This window comes from Ascaphus truei, chromosome 14 (assembly GCF_040206685.1).
Source record: "Ascaphus truei isolate aAscTru1 chromosome 14, aAscTru1.hap1, whole genome shotgun sequence".
Lineage (NCBI taxonomy): Eukaryota > Metazoa > Chordata > Amphibia > Anura > Ascaphidae > Ascaphus > Ascaphus truei.
The window spans coordinates 26,838,759-26,857,671 of record NC_134496.1 but is presented as its reverse complement, the minus strand read 5'-3'; the positions used below and the strand labels follow the sequence as shown (position 1 = coordinate 26,857,671).

Genomic DNA, 18,913 nt, shown 5'->3' with positions numbered 1-18,913 from the left:
TTGTCGCTTCGCAGATGAAGCTCACGAAGAATGAGAATGGGGGGAAGACAACCTGCTTCTCCCTTTTGTATTTGGAACCTTGTGAAAGCCACCTTTCTTGGAGGTTGAAGGGTAGCTTCTCCAGGATGGGTCTCACTCCACGAGCTGAATCTAGGGCGTTGAGACCTATTAAGGAATGGTCTTTCCTTGCGAACTCCAGTTCTTGCAGCAGGTCTCCAAGATCTCGTAACTTCGAGTAGTCTTTACTCGTGATCTTGGGGAAGCTCTCGATTCTTTTGAAGAGTGAATCCTCGACTGCTTCAGGGCTGCCATAGGTCTCTTCTAGCCTTTCCCACACTAGGTCCAGACCTACTTGGGGTTGATGTGCGTTTGCCGTCCGAAGTCTCTGCGCTTGCTCCCTGGATACGTTCCCCAAGAACTTAACTAACAGGTTGAGCTCTTCCCTTGCTGAGAAGTCCAAGCTGTCGATTGCGTCTTTGAACGTGAACTTCCACGTCCGGTAGTTCTCAGGGCGGTCGTCGAAGCTGATGAGTCCTGCGTGCACCAAGTCGCGCCGGATCATGTACTTGGCTATGTCTGTCAGACCTGAGACGTCGGCGCGTTTGCCCCGTTCTGAGGTAGTTGCTGGGACGGTCTGTGCGGTCGCCTCTTCCTTGGCGTGGACGCGTGATGGCTGCTGGCCAGTGTGAGGGGCTGTTTTCTCCCGCGTGGGTGTACCTGGATTACGAGCCTGTTGTGGTGCATCCGTGTGCGCTCTGGCGTGTGGATCACTGTTGCGGCTGTGGCTATCCCAGGCAGCGTGTGCCATTGACGGAGCAGCGTCTTCTCCTCGTGGACCTAGCGAGTCTTCGGTGTCTGTGGTGTCACTCCCTCCGTGTTGAGATGGTGCGCTGGTGTTTACACTGAAGAGGCTCCTTACGTAGTCTTCAGTGCGTTGGGCTGGATCCTCTGAGGCTATCCGTCTGTACGGTAGCTCCCCGCCGTCCTGTCTCGCAGCTGCTTCTAGGACTTCGGCTTGGGCTATGGCGGCAGCGGCGTCCTCTTCTTTGCTTAGAGCCTCTAGATCCGCGTCTAATTCGGCCTTTCTACGCGCATTGGCAGCGGCGGTGGTAGTAGCAGCGGCGGCGGCGGCGGCATTGGCGGCGGCGGCAGTAGCAGCGGCGGCGGCATTGGCAGCGGAGGCGGCCTGCTCCTCCTCTTCTATGCGCGCCTTTTCTGCCCTTACGGCTGCCTCTCTCCGACCATATTCGGCCCTGGCACGTGCGGCCTCTGCTGTCGCTCGCGCCTTGGTAGCACTCGCGCTTGCGCTAGACGCGTGAGATTGCACTGATCTTGCTGACCTTGATGAGTGTCTGGATGTGCTTGAGCGCTGCGATGCAGTTTCCAGCAAAAGGTCTTTTCTCTGGTCTTCGGCCTCAGTAATAGTGGTCTGCACGAAGCCGTCACGCTCCAGGTCAGTTGCCTCCTGCTGGTCGCGTTCGCTGAGGCTTTCCTCTGTGTTAATTCTTTTTAGGTAGGCGAGATATGTTTGTGACAGCATTTGGTAACGTTTGTGACTTGACCTCAATTGGGCTATAGCTTGCCTAATTTGTTTCTCCTGATCACTAGTGCTTGCAACGTTACATATTTCACGACCAGTGTCCTCCCAGGCCTTCTCTAACCTTTCGCGGTGTGCTTCAATGTCATTCTCATATTTTTCGCGGGCCTTTTGTGTCAGTGTGACTGTCCGTTTAGGCCTTGCGCCTGCCTGCGCCTGTTGCAGATGCGCAGCGGTCTCTGTGTCTGAGAGATCGCTTTCCTGCGTGATGTCTGGTGAGGCTCTGAGTTCTGCCATGCTGTAGGTGTGTGTAGGCCTTTGCCAGTGCGTGTGGCGTGCGGTCTTTTACCTTGTCAGCGATGGGCGTCTGTCTCAGATGATGCCGAGCGGTGTCCTGCAGCGTGCAGCGTTGGGGTAGCTGTGCTTACAGATGTCCGTTGGCTCCTCACTGTGGGGCTGAGCAGCGGGTGGACTCAGACAGAGAAAAAGGCAATTAGGTATTGTGAGAGAAGCACTGTTAGTTGCAAGGCTGTGTGCAGTTTGCTGTATAAAGCTTGCTGCCCTGTCTGGCAGAGTGAAGCTGCTGCTTGTCCTGGGGTGCAGAGACTATTCTGTATAGCATAAAGTCTTTGAGTAGTAGCTGCTGTGTGATTCCTTTGTGTAGTATTAGCAAAGTAAGGCTGCTCACTGTCTTTGCATAAAGCTGTGGTAGTTTGCTGTGTAGAGGCTTGTGGCTCTGTGTAGCAACGTGCTTGTGCAATGTGGTGAGAGACTGCTGTTTATTTATTTGCTACGTAAGCTGCTCGCTTGTATCTTTAGCATAAAGGCTGTGGGTAGCAGCTCCTCTGTGTGTATTTCCCAAGGCACACGGTCCTCTTTTTACTATTCTGAAGCCAGGGCACGTTGGTATGAATGGCTCCCGATAGCATTAACACAGTTCCCTTTTAAATCACTCCAAGTCCTGTAATATTTCCTCCACTTTATTGGGAAAAGGTAGTAGGGTACAGATACTTGTGGATGGTGTGTAGTGGTGATTATTAGTTAGAAACCGGTAAAAAGAGATGGCCTCACCAAGGGTTATAAACAGAGAAAGGTTCTTTACTCACTGTCTCCAGGGTTGAAAAGGAAGTGAGGTGCGGTGTGGGCAAAGGAAAAGTCTAGGGGCAGACCATGTCTGAACAAACAGGAGGGGGGGCAGACTAGCCCATTCTGGTGAGGATCTCAGAGACTGCTGTAGCAGCTCACTGATGTCATGCTCGCAGGCAAGGAGTGCAACATTGTTGCAAGCCACGCAGGCACAGTATGTGTCTGCAGACTCCATGCAGCTGGGAATAAACTCTGACAGGCAGAAACTGCAAAGGAGAGAGGGGGGTGAGTCAGAAATGTGGCTCTTGTTCCATAACACAAATCATCCAGGAAGTCACAAAGAACCCAAAAGTAACATCCAAGGATCTGCAGGCAACTCTTACCTTGGATAATGTGAATGTTCATGACTCAACTATCAGAAAAAGACTGAACGAGAATGGTGATCATGGAAGGACAGGCAGTAGGAAATCACTGCTCTCTAAAAAGAACATTGCTGCCCATCTGAATTTGACAAAAAGCACATAGATGATCCACGAGACTTCTGGAACAATGTTCTCTGGACAGACGAAATAAAGGTTGAACATTTTGGTCTGTCTTCCATGCCCCGGCTCTCGCGCTCTCCCCCCCCCCCCCCCCCCCACCTTGTATCCGCGTCAAATGATGCTGCGGGGCCATGTGACATCACATGACCCATGGTGTCATTTGACACATGTGACATCATGTCACCTAGGCCCGCAGCGTAATTTGACGCCGCGTTGCCAATGGCGACGCATCACACAGCCGGCTGAATCCCGGTAAATTGAGTGTTGCAGAGGCCTCACGCGATCCCCTGGCATTTAATTTAAATGCTTTGGGGAAGAGCCTGTGCCCACCCCCCATGTCTTAGGCTGTGTATACCTAAGAAAATCAACAACTTGCATTAGATTCCGAAACCTTATGGCTGAAAATCTGTATGTATCGTGCCACCAAACAACTGAGGAGTGTGACCTTAAATACTGAAAATAAAAATATGGATGAATACGTGTGGAAGCACAAAACATCACGTGAATCACTGTCGACCTAATAGGCCCTAATGTACCTGATCTACCCTGTATATAAGAGGATATGGCTTTTGTTAGATAAACTACAGAGTACTTACCCATACACTGAGGATAATTATGCTGTATATTTGACCTGAAAGAAAAAGGAAAACACTTCAGACAAATATGTCTCATTATATGGAATCTAAAAGAGCAATTTACAATAATGTTGCTCAACATTAGCTATGTCCTATTGACCTAGTCTGATCCCTATACAGAAGTTGCAACAATTGTTGCACCACAGAAAAATCAATAATAGAATGAAATGACAGAATACATTCTATGGACACTTGTTAAAACTTGAGCAGCAAAATAGCAATACAGCTCACTACAAATCATGCGCTACGTTTATCTGTGTATATTGGTTCTAATATTCAGTTAAGTTTTGGGGAAACTAAATGTAACGGTTTCACGGGCCCCCACACAATCTCACATTGGCCCCTGTGATCTACTGGCCCCATTACATGTCTGTGTGATGTGTGGTGCACCTGCTGGCAACAGAATTCCTGAGTCTCCCGCTTGGTTGGTATGGGGAATATCACCATGACAGGCGTCTGAGGTAGTGTGCTTAGAGTCCGACTCACATTCGATTACAGCCGGGATGGTGTCTTCTCCGCCTGCGGCGCTGGAAGTCACCACGGCCGTGGGACTCGTCCGCTCCGGTTGTCTCCGTACAGGTGATCTCGAGACTCAGCTCCGCTGCTTCGCAGGTAAGGCGTGGTTCTTTTACAGCACCGCTGTAGTGGTCCGCCGGTAGGTGCATCACCACGGACGTCGCGCTGGCCTGTCCTTCGTCCCAAGATGCAGACTCCGACTCAGGTAGTGGCACTCCCGCAGGGGACCGCCAGCGAGGCTCCAGGTTCTCGCTGCGGTTGCAGGCCCCAGTGTCCTTCTGCTCCGTAGCTATCATCAATAGTGATCCCCATTCTCTGGGATCAGGTTGCTCTGTTTTGACTTGTTGAGAGGTGTCAACCGTCAGCTTGGCTGTCTCCGCCTTCCTCCACGGTCTGCCCTGGCACAAAGGGCTGTACGGCCCACAGATAGTAGATGCCACATTGGGGACACCTCGCCGGGGTACTGGCTTCTCCACCCGGCAATCGGCACTGCATGCACAGGCATCGTATGGTCTCAGTATCACTGGCCTTTATCACCAGGAAGCCTCCTGGCAACGAGTAGGGTTGGGCTGAAATGTCCATTTCTTTCTCACTGGTAGTACTGGTTACAGGGGACACTTTGCACAGTGGTCTTGCCTGTTCACCAGCTCCTCGCAACTGAAGGGCAGGGGTCGTTCCTTTAACTCCTCCCTCAGCTAGCTCCATTCTCATTTGACAAGGGTAGAGACCCCTCCCCCTGGTGGATATTAGGGGAGGGTCCCATAGATTCACTGGGTGACCCAGCACTGGCTCTGAGCCTGTTACAGTCCAGGAGGGCGCGGCCACAGCTTTCGCGCCACTACCCCTAGCAGGGTGGGGTTCTTTACTTGGCGCCAATCCCGGCCAACTTCTTGCAATCTTTGCATTTGCAGAATTCTCTGCACTCGGCCCACGAGGGAAGCGGGAACCGCCATCTTGGTTTACACGGCCATTCACTATAGCAACTGAGGTAGATTTTTGTCTTGGGATCACCGTCTGGCAATTAGGCTCTCCATCTACACCGCACATAACCACAATGTCCTCAACACTGTCCTCCAGAGTAGCACCCCGGGATCCTAGGCAGGACAAAACGGCGCGGCCACAGCCTTGGCGCCGCTCCATAACATACTTGCAAAAGTCCCTTCTGCAACTCGCTCCTCAGTGGTATACACACCACGTGCGCTCTCTCCGTCTGGCACTGGCCGCCATCTTTGATTCTCCGCACCGCGCGGAACTTCACCTCTTGCGGTCGCCATCTTTACTTTGAAATTTCTATTATCACACATGGTGCTCCTCTCTGCGGGGCAGCTGCCATTTCGATGCAATAAAGAATGCCAGTGCACCACCTACATGTATCTAATATACGTCTGACTCCTGTTGCACTACCTCAGGCTAGGCTCACTCAGTGTATGCTGTGTCCACCTTCCTCCAGTGTGTGCTCTGCGGTAAGTGTCCTGGTTACTGACTAGAGTACTCTGGCTTCTCCCATGCAGTACTAGCGCGTCAACCCCTGTTGACTACCTCTAGTGCAGATCCTCTCCAGAATTCCTGACCCGAGTTATCCAGGCTATCCCTTCAGGCATCCTACAACTAGCCGCCTCATGGTGACTAGGACAGCTGTAGCCCTGTCTCCAGATCCACTTACTCCTCTCAGGATCCTAGGTCGTCCTAGACAAGTATATTACCATACTCTGATTACCCCTAGGCTCCGTCCCCATACACAGCACTGACTGGCAGCATACACTCTCCCTGTTTCCTAGTGTGTCCAGCAAAAGCCTGTCCTGTTGATACAGCATCTCAGCAGCGCCTCCAAAAATGTAACGGTTTTGCGGGCCCCCACCCAATCTCACATTGGCCCCTGTGATCTACTGGCCCCATTACATGTCTGTGTGATGTGTGGTGCACCTGCGGGCAACAGAATTCCTGAGTTTCCCGCTTGGTTGGTATGGGGAATATCACCATGACAGGCGTCTGAGGTAGTGTGCTTAGAGTCCTACTCACATACGGTTACAGCGCCTCCACCCCATCAGGATCTCTGCGGCGGCAGGGGAAGTATCTGATGGGGAACTCCTCTCAGGTGCATCCTTCTTTGGAATAACTTCACTCTCACACAGAAGGGATTTTTGGAACCAGGGCATCTTTAATGACATCTTCAGGGACAGACTGCCCCTCATAGCGGTCGGGCTTAGCCGCTCATCTTGTTGAGGTGCCCCCCTTCAGAAGGTTCCTCCGCTCTTAATAGAGTTGGTCCACCTCTCCCCTAAGGGAGATCACCATCTGTGCCAGGTCCCTGGTCACAGTGTGTAGTTAGCTTGCACTTGACTCTGGCAGCTTTGAACTGCTGCAGACACTCCTTGTACTAGACTAGACTTAACTGAACAGACAGACTAACTTTAGGCAGTGCTATGTGTTATATAGACTCCAGAAACAGACTCACCTCTCTGTCACTAACAGTGGACACAATGCATGTTGTCACTTCCTTTGTTACATATGACACCTCACCAGGGTGTGAGGGCAAACCTCCATGATTGTTGCTGGCAACCCTGCATACTTACCAGGCTTACTGCCAGCATGAGAAAGAGATGTACACCATTTTTACACATGGCTACATAAACATAAGGGCATAAGATGGTATATTATTACTATGAGATTACTGTGTCTAACAGCTAAGTTCAGAATAAATATTTGAATCCTCTATATGAACTACGCCCTCGGACACAGTCTGAGTTTTACATTACCTACAGAGATGAATTGCCATCAAGCAATCTCTTCAATATCTAACTTAATATACTGTGACAAATCAGTATAGTACAGAATCGTTTGTAAGAACAGTGACAAACACTCAGTATAGGTACCAGCATACATAGGGTTAATCAATAAGTCAATAGACTACACATTATAGCGATATATCAAAGATCGCAATAGAAATCTCACTTATTTAATAGACTTTTTAAACATACAGAAGGGTTATTCCCTTATTTTTAAAGGGTTGTCCCCGTACAGTTGCTCTGCTGCACAACTATTACAGAACATAGTAGGGATTAGATATCCTACCTACGTAACGTAATAAAGCGGCCGTCAGGTTGCTATAACAACCAAAATGCATAAATACGCGGAGATCACGGGGACCCGCCTTCCCCCGTAGTTCTAATTGAACGAAACGCACCGGGTACTGATGTTGCAACAGATACGTCACTGAGCGCGACTGAGACGCAGATCTCAGTCTTGTTACTATACACGCAGTGTTTTCTCACTTCAGTATTGGGAGAGTTCAGTAAGCTAACAGATGTGGACCCGCAGAGGTGACCACTAGTTACAGAAAGAACAAATCACTATTTTGTGTGAGTTACATCTTCACACTATTAATTTTAGGAGGTCTTGGTAGCATTATTTAACTCCATATGAGTGGTTTGTTTCACTTTTATACCTATCGTTGTTGTATCACGCACAGCTATTCCGGACAGCGCACTATGACGTGGTACCCCCGATGGTAGCCACAAGCCTCAGATCATCATGGGATCCAGTCTGTTGCAATAGCAATTTATCACACTCCACTTCATTTAGGAATTATAATCAGCATGATTATTTATGCTTATAGCACATTCACCCCAGCACTATGTCTATTTCATTTTTTTTTTCTATTCTGATGTGGACCCTTGGAGGTTTACACCTGCCTTCAATACACAAGCTCACTTAACTAGACAGCCAGATCTCCCTGTTATATGAACAAGAATGTATACAACACGTGGTGCTATCTTGTTCTATCAAGTGTTGTGCTTATGATCTGTATACACACACACACAGACATTTACTGATGTCATTGGCATAACAGCGTTTCATGCTGTTCTCCCCTAAACTACATCAGCTTTACTGCCATTTTTCTACGCTTAAGAGGTTTTACCAATATGTTTTCTTTTTGATACCAATTAAAGTTGATTTATTTTACTCTCAGTGGAGGTTGAGTGCATCCTATAGGGATTCCTTTCGTCTTTCGTGCCCAATTCAATGTGTCCCTGATAGCACCCCTCTAGTACGCAAATTATATAGAGCTGAGCAGGGACCCATTTTTCTGTTTGCAAAATCCTAAGAGGTTCACAAACTTTTTCTCGCCACCGTATGTACCAAGTCTGCTTGACGCCAATCTTGTGGTACTGAGCCTGTGGAAATAGTCCTTGAATATTAAATGTAATGGTTTGGATATTACTGAGCTTAACTCCTTAAGAATTCTTGGATATATGCATCGGGGCCAGGTGCCTTTATTTACTTTAATTTTATCAAGCTGCCTGTGAACTTATTCTTCATTTAACCAATCGATTAACTGGCAGTCCGCCACTGCCACGCTACCTTCCATAGACTACCAGGGAAGAGTCCCTCACGTGTGCGGGCACGTCTCGATGCCGGCACCCTGAGCACGACCTAAGAGTGAGACGCAGGGGAGAGATATACATGCGAGAGGGGTGAGTGAGGAAGAGGGAGTGAGACAGAGGGGAGAGAAATACATGGGAAGAGGGTGGGAAATAGAGGGGCTCGTGAGGTGTTATATGAGGGGGGCAGGGGCGCGGGGGGGGGGCGGACGTAACTCTAGTTCTGGGCCCAGGGAAATCTGTCTGCGGCCCTGACCCTGGCAATATCCATGGCCATTCAGTCCTTTTTGTGTCCTATATCTGAGCTCCATCCCATGAGACTGATCCACACTCGCTGAATTTGGATATGCACTAATAGGTGACTGAGTGCTTCCCATTGGGGCCTTTCTCCACAATTGTGGAGATTACTCTATGGCTCCCATGTTTTCCTAGTCTTTATCTTCACCTACTGCACCTACTTATTAAACCTACTGAGATTGAGCGAATATCACCTTCTGTTGTTTATTGACTGACACCGTATTCACAGTATTTCTAAAGCAGTCATTACAGTTATTGGGTAAACTGGTTATGCACAGACTAGGGAGGGGTTTCCTTTTCTCTCGCTGCTTCTGTTTGTGTGTTGAACAAGTTTGTGCAGGAAAAGACCTCTCTCCTCACCTTTTATTGGCTCCAACAGGAACAGGGTGGGCTAGATGTTGTAGATGCTGGGTAACTCCCTCCCCATTCAGAGGCACTGATTAAAAATACATTTCTTAAATTGATAAAAGCAGAAATTGCCCCCAACTAACACTCCAGTCCCCAAGATACATACCTAAACCTCCTACTTTTTAAAAGGGATTTAAATGACCGTCCAAACGACAGCATCAAATGATGATGTTGCGGATTTCTATTGGCCCGATATGTAGTGGCCATTTTGTTTCCCCGGGAGGGAGATATAAAGCCGGTAGCTTCACCGTCAAGTATCTCGGTAACCAGAAGATCCCCACCCCCCAGTTCCCATAGAAAATGTAGGGGGGATTGCTGCTTTAATTTATATAATTTGGACAATTACATGAAGTACTTCTCAAATTGTTGCCTCTTTCTATAAACAGGAAGACATTTTTGTTCAGAAGGTGAATTCTCTTCCAGGGATGCGTCCTAGAACAGAACAGATTTTCGGGTGAAATTTGGATTTATTGTCTTGTTGCAAAACATGACCATTATTTCCACTTTTTATTGTGGGGTCTCCCAGCACGTTTGTGGTTTCGACAAATACATTAAATATTTAAATAATTTCTTGCGCATCACTATTGTGATTTTCTACACATTGGTCCTGAGCATCGCTCCCTCTGTTTCAGGAGGAGTGTGTGTAGATTGAACCCCGGGTAATACTCGGGCACGGGAGATTAGCAGTGTCAGTCCTTCCAGCTGAAGCAGCTGAGGTTACAGAGTAAATGGAGTATAAACAGTACATTTGCCAAACTCGGAGGAGGTCAGAGCAGACTTTGTATCCGTCAGCAAATCCACATTGTGCAACTTCCTCTTCAAACTGGCGGCGGTGTTAACCCCTCTCCTGCCAGAGGGAATTGCAATGTGTAGTATAGGTATATATTTATCTGTATGTTCAATATATATTATATTGCTCTGCATGTTATAGATATACCTTGCCCTGCGTTGTTGTTGTTGTTGTTGTTGTTGTTGTTGTGTGTGTGTGGTTGGGTCCACCTTGCAGCGCCGGCCAGCCCGGCCCCCTGCCGCCACGGGCCCGTGTCACCTGTCCAGCTCTCCTCCCCCCCCCCCCCCCTGTCGGCAGGCGGCAGCCCTGTCCGAGATTCTTTGTGGAAATTAAGAAATGTAAAACATACAGGACACCTACAAGCTCATATTGAACACCCAAAATACCCACAACATATATATGTGTATAAGTGTCACAGAGGAGTGCTACTGAGCATGGCAATATATATTTAACAACAGAGACAGAACATGAAACACAGACAGAGCTCAGTGCACATCCAATGACACCTATACACGGTACAGTGCCTATATATATATATCTATATCTATATAATATATATATATATATATATATATATATATATATATCTCTTTTGAATAAAATAGTCTTTTAGTTTAACTCTTTGGCCAAAGTGTTGTAAGCCCCTGAGCCACTGCACGGCAGACCACATCTCAAGGGTACCTAACACTAATATAAATTCTTAATAACCTGTACATTACCAGGAAGAATGATTTATAATAAATCTGTCAAAATTAGTTGCATAGTTCTAAGTCTGATTGAAGCTCATATTAACCTGTACATTACCAGGAAAAGCACTCTGTATTAGAGTTGTCGCAATCAACCTGTAAGCAAGTTCCCCTGAGAGTGGGAAATTGAATGGACTGAGCTTTTAACCATTTAAAAATGGGAGGGGTGAGCTTAAAACTGGCCAAAGAGTTAAACTAAAAGACCATTTTATTCAAAAGATATATATATATATATATGCATTCCCAGTAAAATCAACCCCACACTGATGAGACCCATCAAGGTCGAAACAGCTGTCTGTGGGTGGTTTTCTGGGTATGCACCTTAACCCTGGCTGTGCTCAAAGCTGTGACCATGCAGCAAGCTTAAGCCTATAGGGAACCATGTTAAAAATGGTTATTGAGGCAAAAAGTGACACTGTGTGCTCATTTGCATGTCATTTCCCAGAATCCCTTGCTGCAGTGGAAGTGCTGTATGCTGGGTGATAATGGGGAAAGGCGGGGTTGCAGACCTGCCTAAGACATGCAGATGAGCATACAGCTATATTTGCATATATATATATATATATATATATATATATATATATATATATATTTATTTAGGCACTGTACCGTGTATAGTTGTCATTGGATGTGCACTGAGCTCTGTCTGTGTTTCATGTTCTGTCTCTGGTTTTAAATGGAAATTAAGAAAGCATCATGGCAACACACAGTACCTCAATCAGACAAGCAGGGGGAAGGGGCTGGAGTGTCTCTTATCCTCATGCTGTTAACCCCTTCTACGCTGGCTTGGTGGACAGGGGCAGTGAAGGCATATTGGGGCGCCTCTCTTCTTCGGGAGACTCCTTTAGGGCAACTCGGGTGTTACCGTATGTCTCAGAGATTCTTTGTGGAAATGAAAAAAGCAGCATAGAAGGTGAAAGGGTGAAAAAAAATGGCGTGGTTCAGATAAAAACGTATTGGTGAACTCCATAAAATCCGAGGGAGCTGAAACCTGCTCGCACCGCGTGAGCTCCTTGGGGAAGGGACGCTGCTGTCTTAACATTTATATGTGCGCTTTTGTCAGACAATATTATTATTCTCCCTCCCACATTGTACTGCGATGCGGAATATGCTGGCGCCATACAAATAAAAGATCATATTAATTATAATAATACCACTGCACCCCCCCCCCCCCCCCTCAGAATATAAATATTACAGGTGCAGTAATAAAGTGGTCACATGTTTAAGGGGTTAACTCCAGGAGGTTTAATAAAATCTGACACATGACATGGTTACATTGTTACTTAGTAGATGAGGTTGAAAGAAGTTCAACCTATGCTAAATTTAGACAACAGATACTTTATCCTATATCTATACTTACAGTATATTGATCCAGAGGAAGGCAAACAAAAAACCCCAGTGAAATATCATCTAAAGGTATCTCATAAGGGGAAAAATAAATTCCTTCCTGACTCCAAATAATGGCAATCAGATTACTTCCTGATCAACATCCTTCCCATGTTTACTTATTTGGTATATCCCTGTATACCTTTCCTTTTGTAAAAAAAAGTCCAATCTTTTTTTGAACAAATCTATTGTATCTGCCATCACAGTCTCCATTGGTAATGAATTCCACATTCTAACTGCCCTTACGGTAAGGAACCTTAGTTGCTGGTGAAATCTCCTTTCCTCCAACCTTAAGGGATGACCCCGTGTCCTTTGTACTGACCTTCGGATGAATAGTTCTTTTGAAAGCTCCTTGTACTCTCCCCGAATATATTTGTATATAGTTATTATATCCCCTCTTAGACGCCTCTTTTCTAATGGAAACAAATCTAAATTAGCTAGCCTCTCCTCATAAATCAGGTTATCTATCTCCTTTATTAATTTAGTAGTTTTGCACCTTTTCTAGTTCCATAATGTATTTTTTTATGAAGTGGTGCCCAAAACTGTACTCCCATATTCAAGGTGTGGTCTTACAAATGTTTTATAGAGGGACATAATTATGCTTCCTTCCCTTCCATCCATTCCCCATTTAATGCAAGATAAAATCTTATTATGAAATATTAGCTGATGCGGAGACTTGGAAGCGTTTGTTTTCCTCTGGTTGCTCCCTCCTGTGTGATATCACTATGTGCTGAACAGGCGTTTGTGCAGGCAAAGCCCCCTCCCCCTCCTTATTTTAATTGGCTCTAACAGGGCAGGATGGGCTAGAGCAGGGGAGCGCAATTTTATCTGCTGCGCTCCCCTTGCTCTCGCGCCCCCCTCACCTTGCTCGGCGGCGTCAAATGTCACTTGAATCCCGGTAAGTTAGTTGCAGAGGCCTCACGCGATCCCCCGGCATTAAATTTAAGTGCCTGGAGGAAGAGCGGGAGACCTCTGCAACCGCCCGTGCCCCCTCCCCCCCCCCAGAAAAATCTCCCGCCCCTAATAAACACTTCATTGACAAGCGTAACAAACCGCCCCCCCCCCCCACCCCCCTCCTTTTGGAGGCCCCGATGAATAGAAAATTATTACGTTCAAAAGAAACCTAAACAGTCAAATGTTTGCTTAAAGTCTGATCACATTAGTTCTAGGCATATTAATAATCTAAATTAAACCTTTCAGTGTCAAAGGGTTAACAGTTCAACTTTTATACAATTAATATTATGTTGCATATTCCTTATGTGTTTGGCATTTAAAAAAATATATATGTTTATACCATTCTTTATCATTTGATTTGTTTTTTACGTGTAAACATTTTTTTTTGGGGGGGGGGGGGGAAGATTGCTAGTTACCATGGATTGCACCTTGAAATACTGTTAGAACAAGGATACTGTTTAGGGGGAAAAATGGGAGTTGGGTCAACAGTCGCTAGTGACTTTTTGGATATCTATAGTGCATATAGAATCACACGGTTCTAATTTATAATACTGTACATGTTCATTTTTATGCAACAGAGATGCTGTGTAATAAGTACCTGTTCTTTACTCTGCAGACCACGGTCAGCTGGGAAGATGGCAAACTCGTGTGCGTACAGAAGGGGGAGAAGGAGGGCCGTGGCTGGACGCAGTGGGTGGAGGGAGATGAGTTGCACCTGGTACGACTCTACACCCCGTTATGTTGTCACCAAATTTCTTAACGCCTTGGGCACTGGAGGCGCGGTCAAACAGACAGTGAATTTGTTGCTAGCCCTTTTAGGACTGAATGGGTTAACCGAGGCTGTCGTGTTTCACAACCTGCGGGAGTTGTACAGTATAGTGGTGCAGAGTATATCAGGTTCTACTCCTTGCTAAAGAATGTGGAACTTAACCCTTTCACTGGGGCCCCATCAACCTGACATGCAGGGATTCACTTCCCACTGTATGTATGTATGTACTGTATATAGCGCCATCCATGTGCATAGCACTTCACAGCAGTGACATAATAATATTACATAATGGGAACAAGTGCTTTAAGACATTAAAAGTAACAGAAGGGTCCATCCCTACATTGTGGATTTCCCTAATCACTCGGGGGCACTAGGGGTAAAATCTGTAATTACCAGAAGGCTAAATTATTATTTTGGGGGTGTAGCCCTTTTTCTGAACCCTCCCAAAGGAACTACTGGTCACTGTACAACACCTGCGGCTCCAGGAGATCTGAGCCTCCGCTAGCTGGGAGCCTGAGGTAACACTTATCCACTTACTTAGCGTAGCGCCTCCACTCACCCAGGATCCCCGTGATGTGAGATTCCCCTGGGCACGAAACATACAACACCTTATGATTGTAACTGGTTTTACTATAAATAATGCACGGTAGCAATAACACAACATGTACACTTATACTCTAACGGTATAACCTTAACGTGTAACCTTAGTGGCTCGGCCACTCTCATCAGGAGCAACGCCTCCGTCCCCTCACCGCGTGCCCCACACACCGTGTCCATATATATATTAATGTGATGGTATAGGCTCAGTTCTTTAACCACTCGCTCAGTGTTCCTAAAGAGTTTAGCTTAGGGCGGGATCAGCGCCTGTTGACCGGTGTTGATGCACTTGTTGTTATAGTACCTGCCGGTCACGGCGGTGACCGGTACCTCTTCGCAAAGGGTCAGATGAATCAGCGGTCTGTCTCCTGGATCTCAATGTCCAGCCGTCTGGTCCCAGACGACTCGCCAGCAGACCTGCTCCGCACGCTTGTCCCTTTGTCCCTAGCTGTCTACACAGTAAGGGGTGATGCTCGCTACTACTATAGGCCGTCCCTGCAGCACAGCAACTTTTGGTGTCTTCAGGGAACACTCCTAGTGGTCTACAGGGTAGCCTGTCCTATGCAGATGGGTCACTGACCCCCTGCACCCACACTACCTCTTCCTTCACCTCCCGGATCCCCTCTGACTAACTCAACCTAACCTCTGCAGCAAACGCACTGCATTCACACTGAACCTGCAGCAACCCAGTGCACTCAACCTGGTACCTGCAGCTACACTGCACACACACACTGTGCCTACTTGTCAGCGCTCACAGCACTACCAGCCGTGACACTGACAAGACTGCACACTCACACAGGCAGGGTCCCTAACCTAGGGGCCGTCCCTCAGTACCTACCCACTACCCTGGTGGGGATTGGGGCCTGCCTGGGATCTGGGGAACCTTACCTGGTGCAGGAGCCACTTACTCCTTACACCCTTCCTTCCCCTTCCTGCTCCCAGCTCCAACTGCCAAATGTGGTCCCCGCAACATTGTAGCCTTCCTCCACAGGAGAAGCTGCAAAACCCTATTTGCTGGCTGGCTGCACGTGATGTGGTTGAAAGGGCAATCCCTAGAGGCTGCTGGGAATTGTAGTCCACTCAGGACCTCTTTAGCATTGGGACCGCATGCGCTACCTTTACTGCGCCTGCGCGACCAATGCGCACGCTCGCGCAACCTGTCATGGCGGCCCCCGCTAGCCGGGTACGCCGCAGAGACTCCGGGGACTCGGAGCACTCCCTGCTCCAGCCCCCACCTTTGCGTTGTATCGGCGGGTCCGTCGCTGCCTCCGGCGGCACCCGCGATCGCTCGGCACGCTACAGAGGGGGTCTCTGGAGGCAAAATAAGACCGGGGCTACAGGGGTATATGTCCTATTCAGCATCGTTTTATAGCGCAGCCTCTCACTATGCAACGCTGACCCTGTAAAAGCCGCTCCTGGTCTAGTATAGAAACTGGAATGCATTGTAAGGGTTAAAACGTTCATCATTAGGGCTTTTCATGGTAACCCTGCATCATGTCACTCGTCTTCCCAGCAATGAGCGTTCCCAGCGTTTCCTGTATCTTTGCTTCAAACACTTTGCCAAACACAGACTTTATTCTTTGTGCCCTGCCAGTAAAGGACACTTCTCCTCTCCCAGGCTCCCTAACCCCTCCCGTGTTTTGTGTCCTTTCTGTGATATTTGAAATTCTGCAGTTTGCAGGGAATTCGGAAAAAAAGAATAACAGAAGTGGGGGAAATAATGCATATTGTATTGTATTGTATTGTATGTCTTTATTTATATAGCGCCATTAATGTACATAGCACTTCACAGTATTAATACACGGGGTAATCAAATAAATAACAGATAATATAAATAACAGGTCATGGGAATAAGTGCTTCAGACATAAAAGTAACATTAAGGAAGAGGAGTCCCTGCTTCGAGGAGCTTACAGTCTAATTGGTAGGTAGGGAGAACGTACAGAGACAGTAGGAGGGCTTTCTAGTAAGTGCGTCTGCAGTTGGCCAAGCTTTATGTATCATGTGTCTAGTATTATCCACAGTGCTATGCATATGCTTCTTTAAGCAAGTGTGTCTTAAGGTGGGACTTAAAGGTGGATAGAGAGGGTGCTAGTCGGGTATTGAGGGGAAGGGCATTCCAGAGGTGTGGGGCAGTCAGCGAAAAAGGTTTAATGCGGGAGAGGGCTTTAGATACAAAGGGGGTAGAGAGAAGACATCCTTGAGCAGAACGCAATAATCGGGTTGGTGCATAGCGAGAAATTAGGGCTGAGATGTAAAGAGGGGCAGAAGAGTGTAAAGCATATGGGGTCTTCTGTCACCTCAACCAAAACACTGCTTCCTTATAAAGCCTGACCCTTCCTCTGACTAAACTGACATGTTTATTAATACATTAATTGTTGGTAGGGTGATCATATTTTTCCAGGGACAAATTTTGCGCTTGCACGAACAGAAAGCACCCCATTGCGCACTAGCGGCCAGCAAGTGCTCATCGCGCTTGCGCTAACGGCCACAAACCGTGACATTTAAAAGAAAAGTTGGGACCCAGGACAAAGACCAAAAAACGGGACTGTCCTGGTTAAACCGGGACATCTGGTCACCCTAAATGTGGGCAATTGACCCTACTTAAAAATATCAACTGTGTTAGTTTTTTTTTTTTTTTTTTAACATTTTTAAAATGTTCTTGCAGTTTGCAGGGTTCTTTCGCTCTTTTCCCAATCTCTTTTCAGATAAGACTGTTTGTCTCTCCCCCCTTGTCGTCAGCCCTGCCCAAGACACACACAGCTCCCCCAAAACACACACCTCCCCCAAAACACACACCTCGCCCCCTGCCCCCGCCCCATAGACACACAGCTCCCCCCCAAGAAAAAATACACACTTTACCTTTGAGGGGGGGGGGGGAGAGGGGGTCTGGGAAGCCTTCGAGTCCCGTGCTGCTCCCGCTGGTGGGCCCATGTCCAATGCTATCGGAGGTGGAGGTGGAAGCTGGGCTGCAGCGGACTAAAACGTCTCATCCTGTATGTTCCGGTTTTAAAATTGCGGACCGGCAATGTCAAAACCGGTACATATGAGATGTTTTACTCACCCCTTCGGTACACCGGGAAAAGCACTGAAAAACCGGTACTATCCCGGTCAAACCAGTACATATGGTCACCTTAACACTGATGGGTATTGTATCTTCTCTGCTCGGGGTAGGGTTTTTACTCTCCATAACCAGATTATGTCCAGATTAACATTTAATCCTCTTTGAACATTAATTCACTTGTGATTGTATCTGATTCCTCTCCTCTCTGCTTTCTCCCCCCAGGAGATGCGGGTAGGGGATGCTGTCTGTAAACAGGTTTTTAAGAAGGTCCGTCAGTGATGCGGAGTCTGCTGGTTCAGAACAAGCCGCCAACCCTCCCCCACCCCGGACGTTAGGAAATCCCATTAAATCCCGGTCTCCTTCATATTGCTGTATTAATGTTTATGTTATAGGGTCAAGTTGCGGTGTTTTTCTTTGTTGTTTTTTTTTTTTTTAATGTGACTGCTTAGGTACTTTAATAAAACACTAACCTGTCCCACAAGGCTCGTTGTGTCCTGAATTCTGTCTGACGCAGATAGGTAGGTGTTACAAATCCATAATAATGGAATCCCCTACCACCACAATCTTTTTTGATCTCTGAGTATCCCGAGTCCCCTCTGTGCTGGAGGAAATATTCCCCTGGCTGCTAGAGGAATATGTTTTTTACATTTTATTTTCAAAATGACTTTTGCTTCAATTTGAACTAATATTAATAGACACATAGCAAGCTACAATATGTCTGTTGAATGGCCCATCTTTGCATGTGTATGTGTATTAGTATAATAAATATATATATATATATATATATATGTGTATATATGTGTATATATATATATATATTTTTTTTTTTAATGTCATTGTTTTTAACACAAAGGGGCTATACTGGTGTGTGATAGGGTGTTGGAATGAGATCAGAGGTTGGGGAAGGGGGTGTTATACTGATAGGTATAAAGTCCTAACTGTCTGCTCTTTCTTTATCAGCAGCAGAACATTGCCAGACAGATTACTATACAGTATTACACACAGCACAGTGTGTTTTATTGGAGTGTGAAAGGTACAATGTCCTCATGAACAGAGTGACAGGTACTGCTGACACCTTAATGATATGTACAGTGGTAAAGTCCAACTGATCCTGCTGCAAGTCTCAGACAAGATCAGTAACATATACCCAAACACAGCTCTACCCGCACACACAGATCAGTTTCTTATAGCCCACACACAGATCAG

General features: G+C 46.9%; 1 protein-coding gene across 1 annotated transcript in view; it reads left to right on the top strand.

Annotated features, from left to right (window-relative positions):
* Positions 1–18,190, top strand: part of RBP1 (retinol binding protein 1) — a 33,805-nt gene extending 15,615 nt beyond the window's left edge. Inside the window, exons 3-4 of the mRNA XM_075570161.1 lie at positions 13,896–13,997; positions 17,930–18,190. Coding sequence (XP_075426276.1) covers positions 13,896–13,997; positions 17,930–17,986 — 159 coding nt within the window. The 3' untranslated portion in view covers positions 17,987–18,190. The remainder of the gene's footprint in view (positions 1–13,895; positions 13,998–17,929) is intronic.
* Positions 18,191–18,913: the final 723 nt, after the last annotated feature.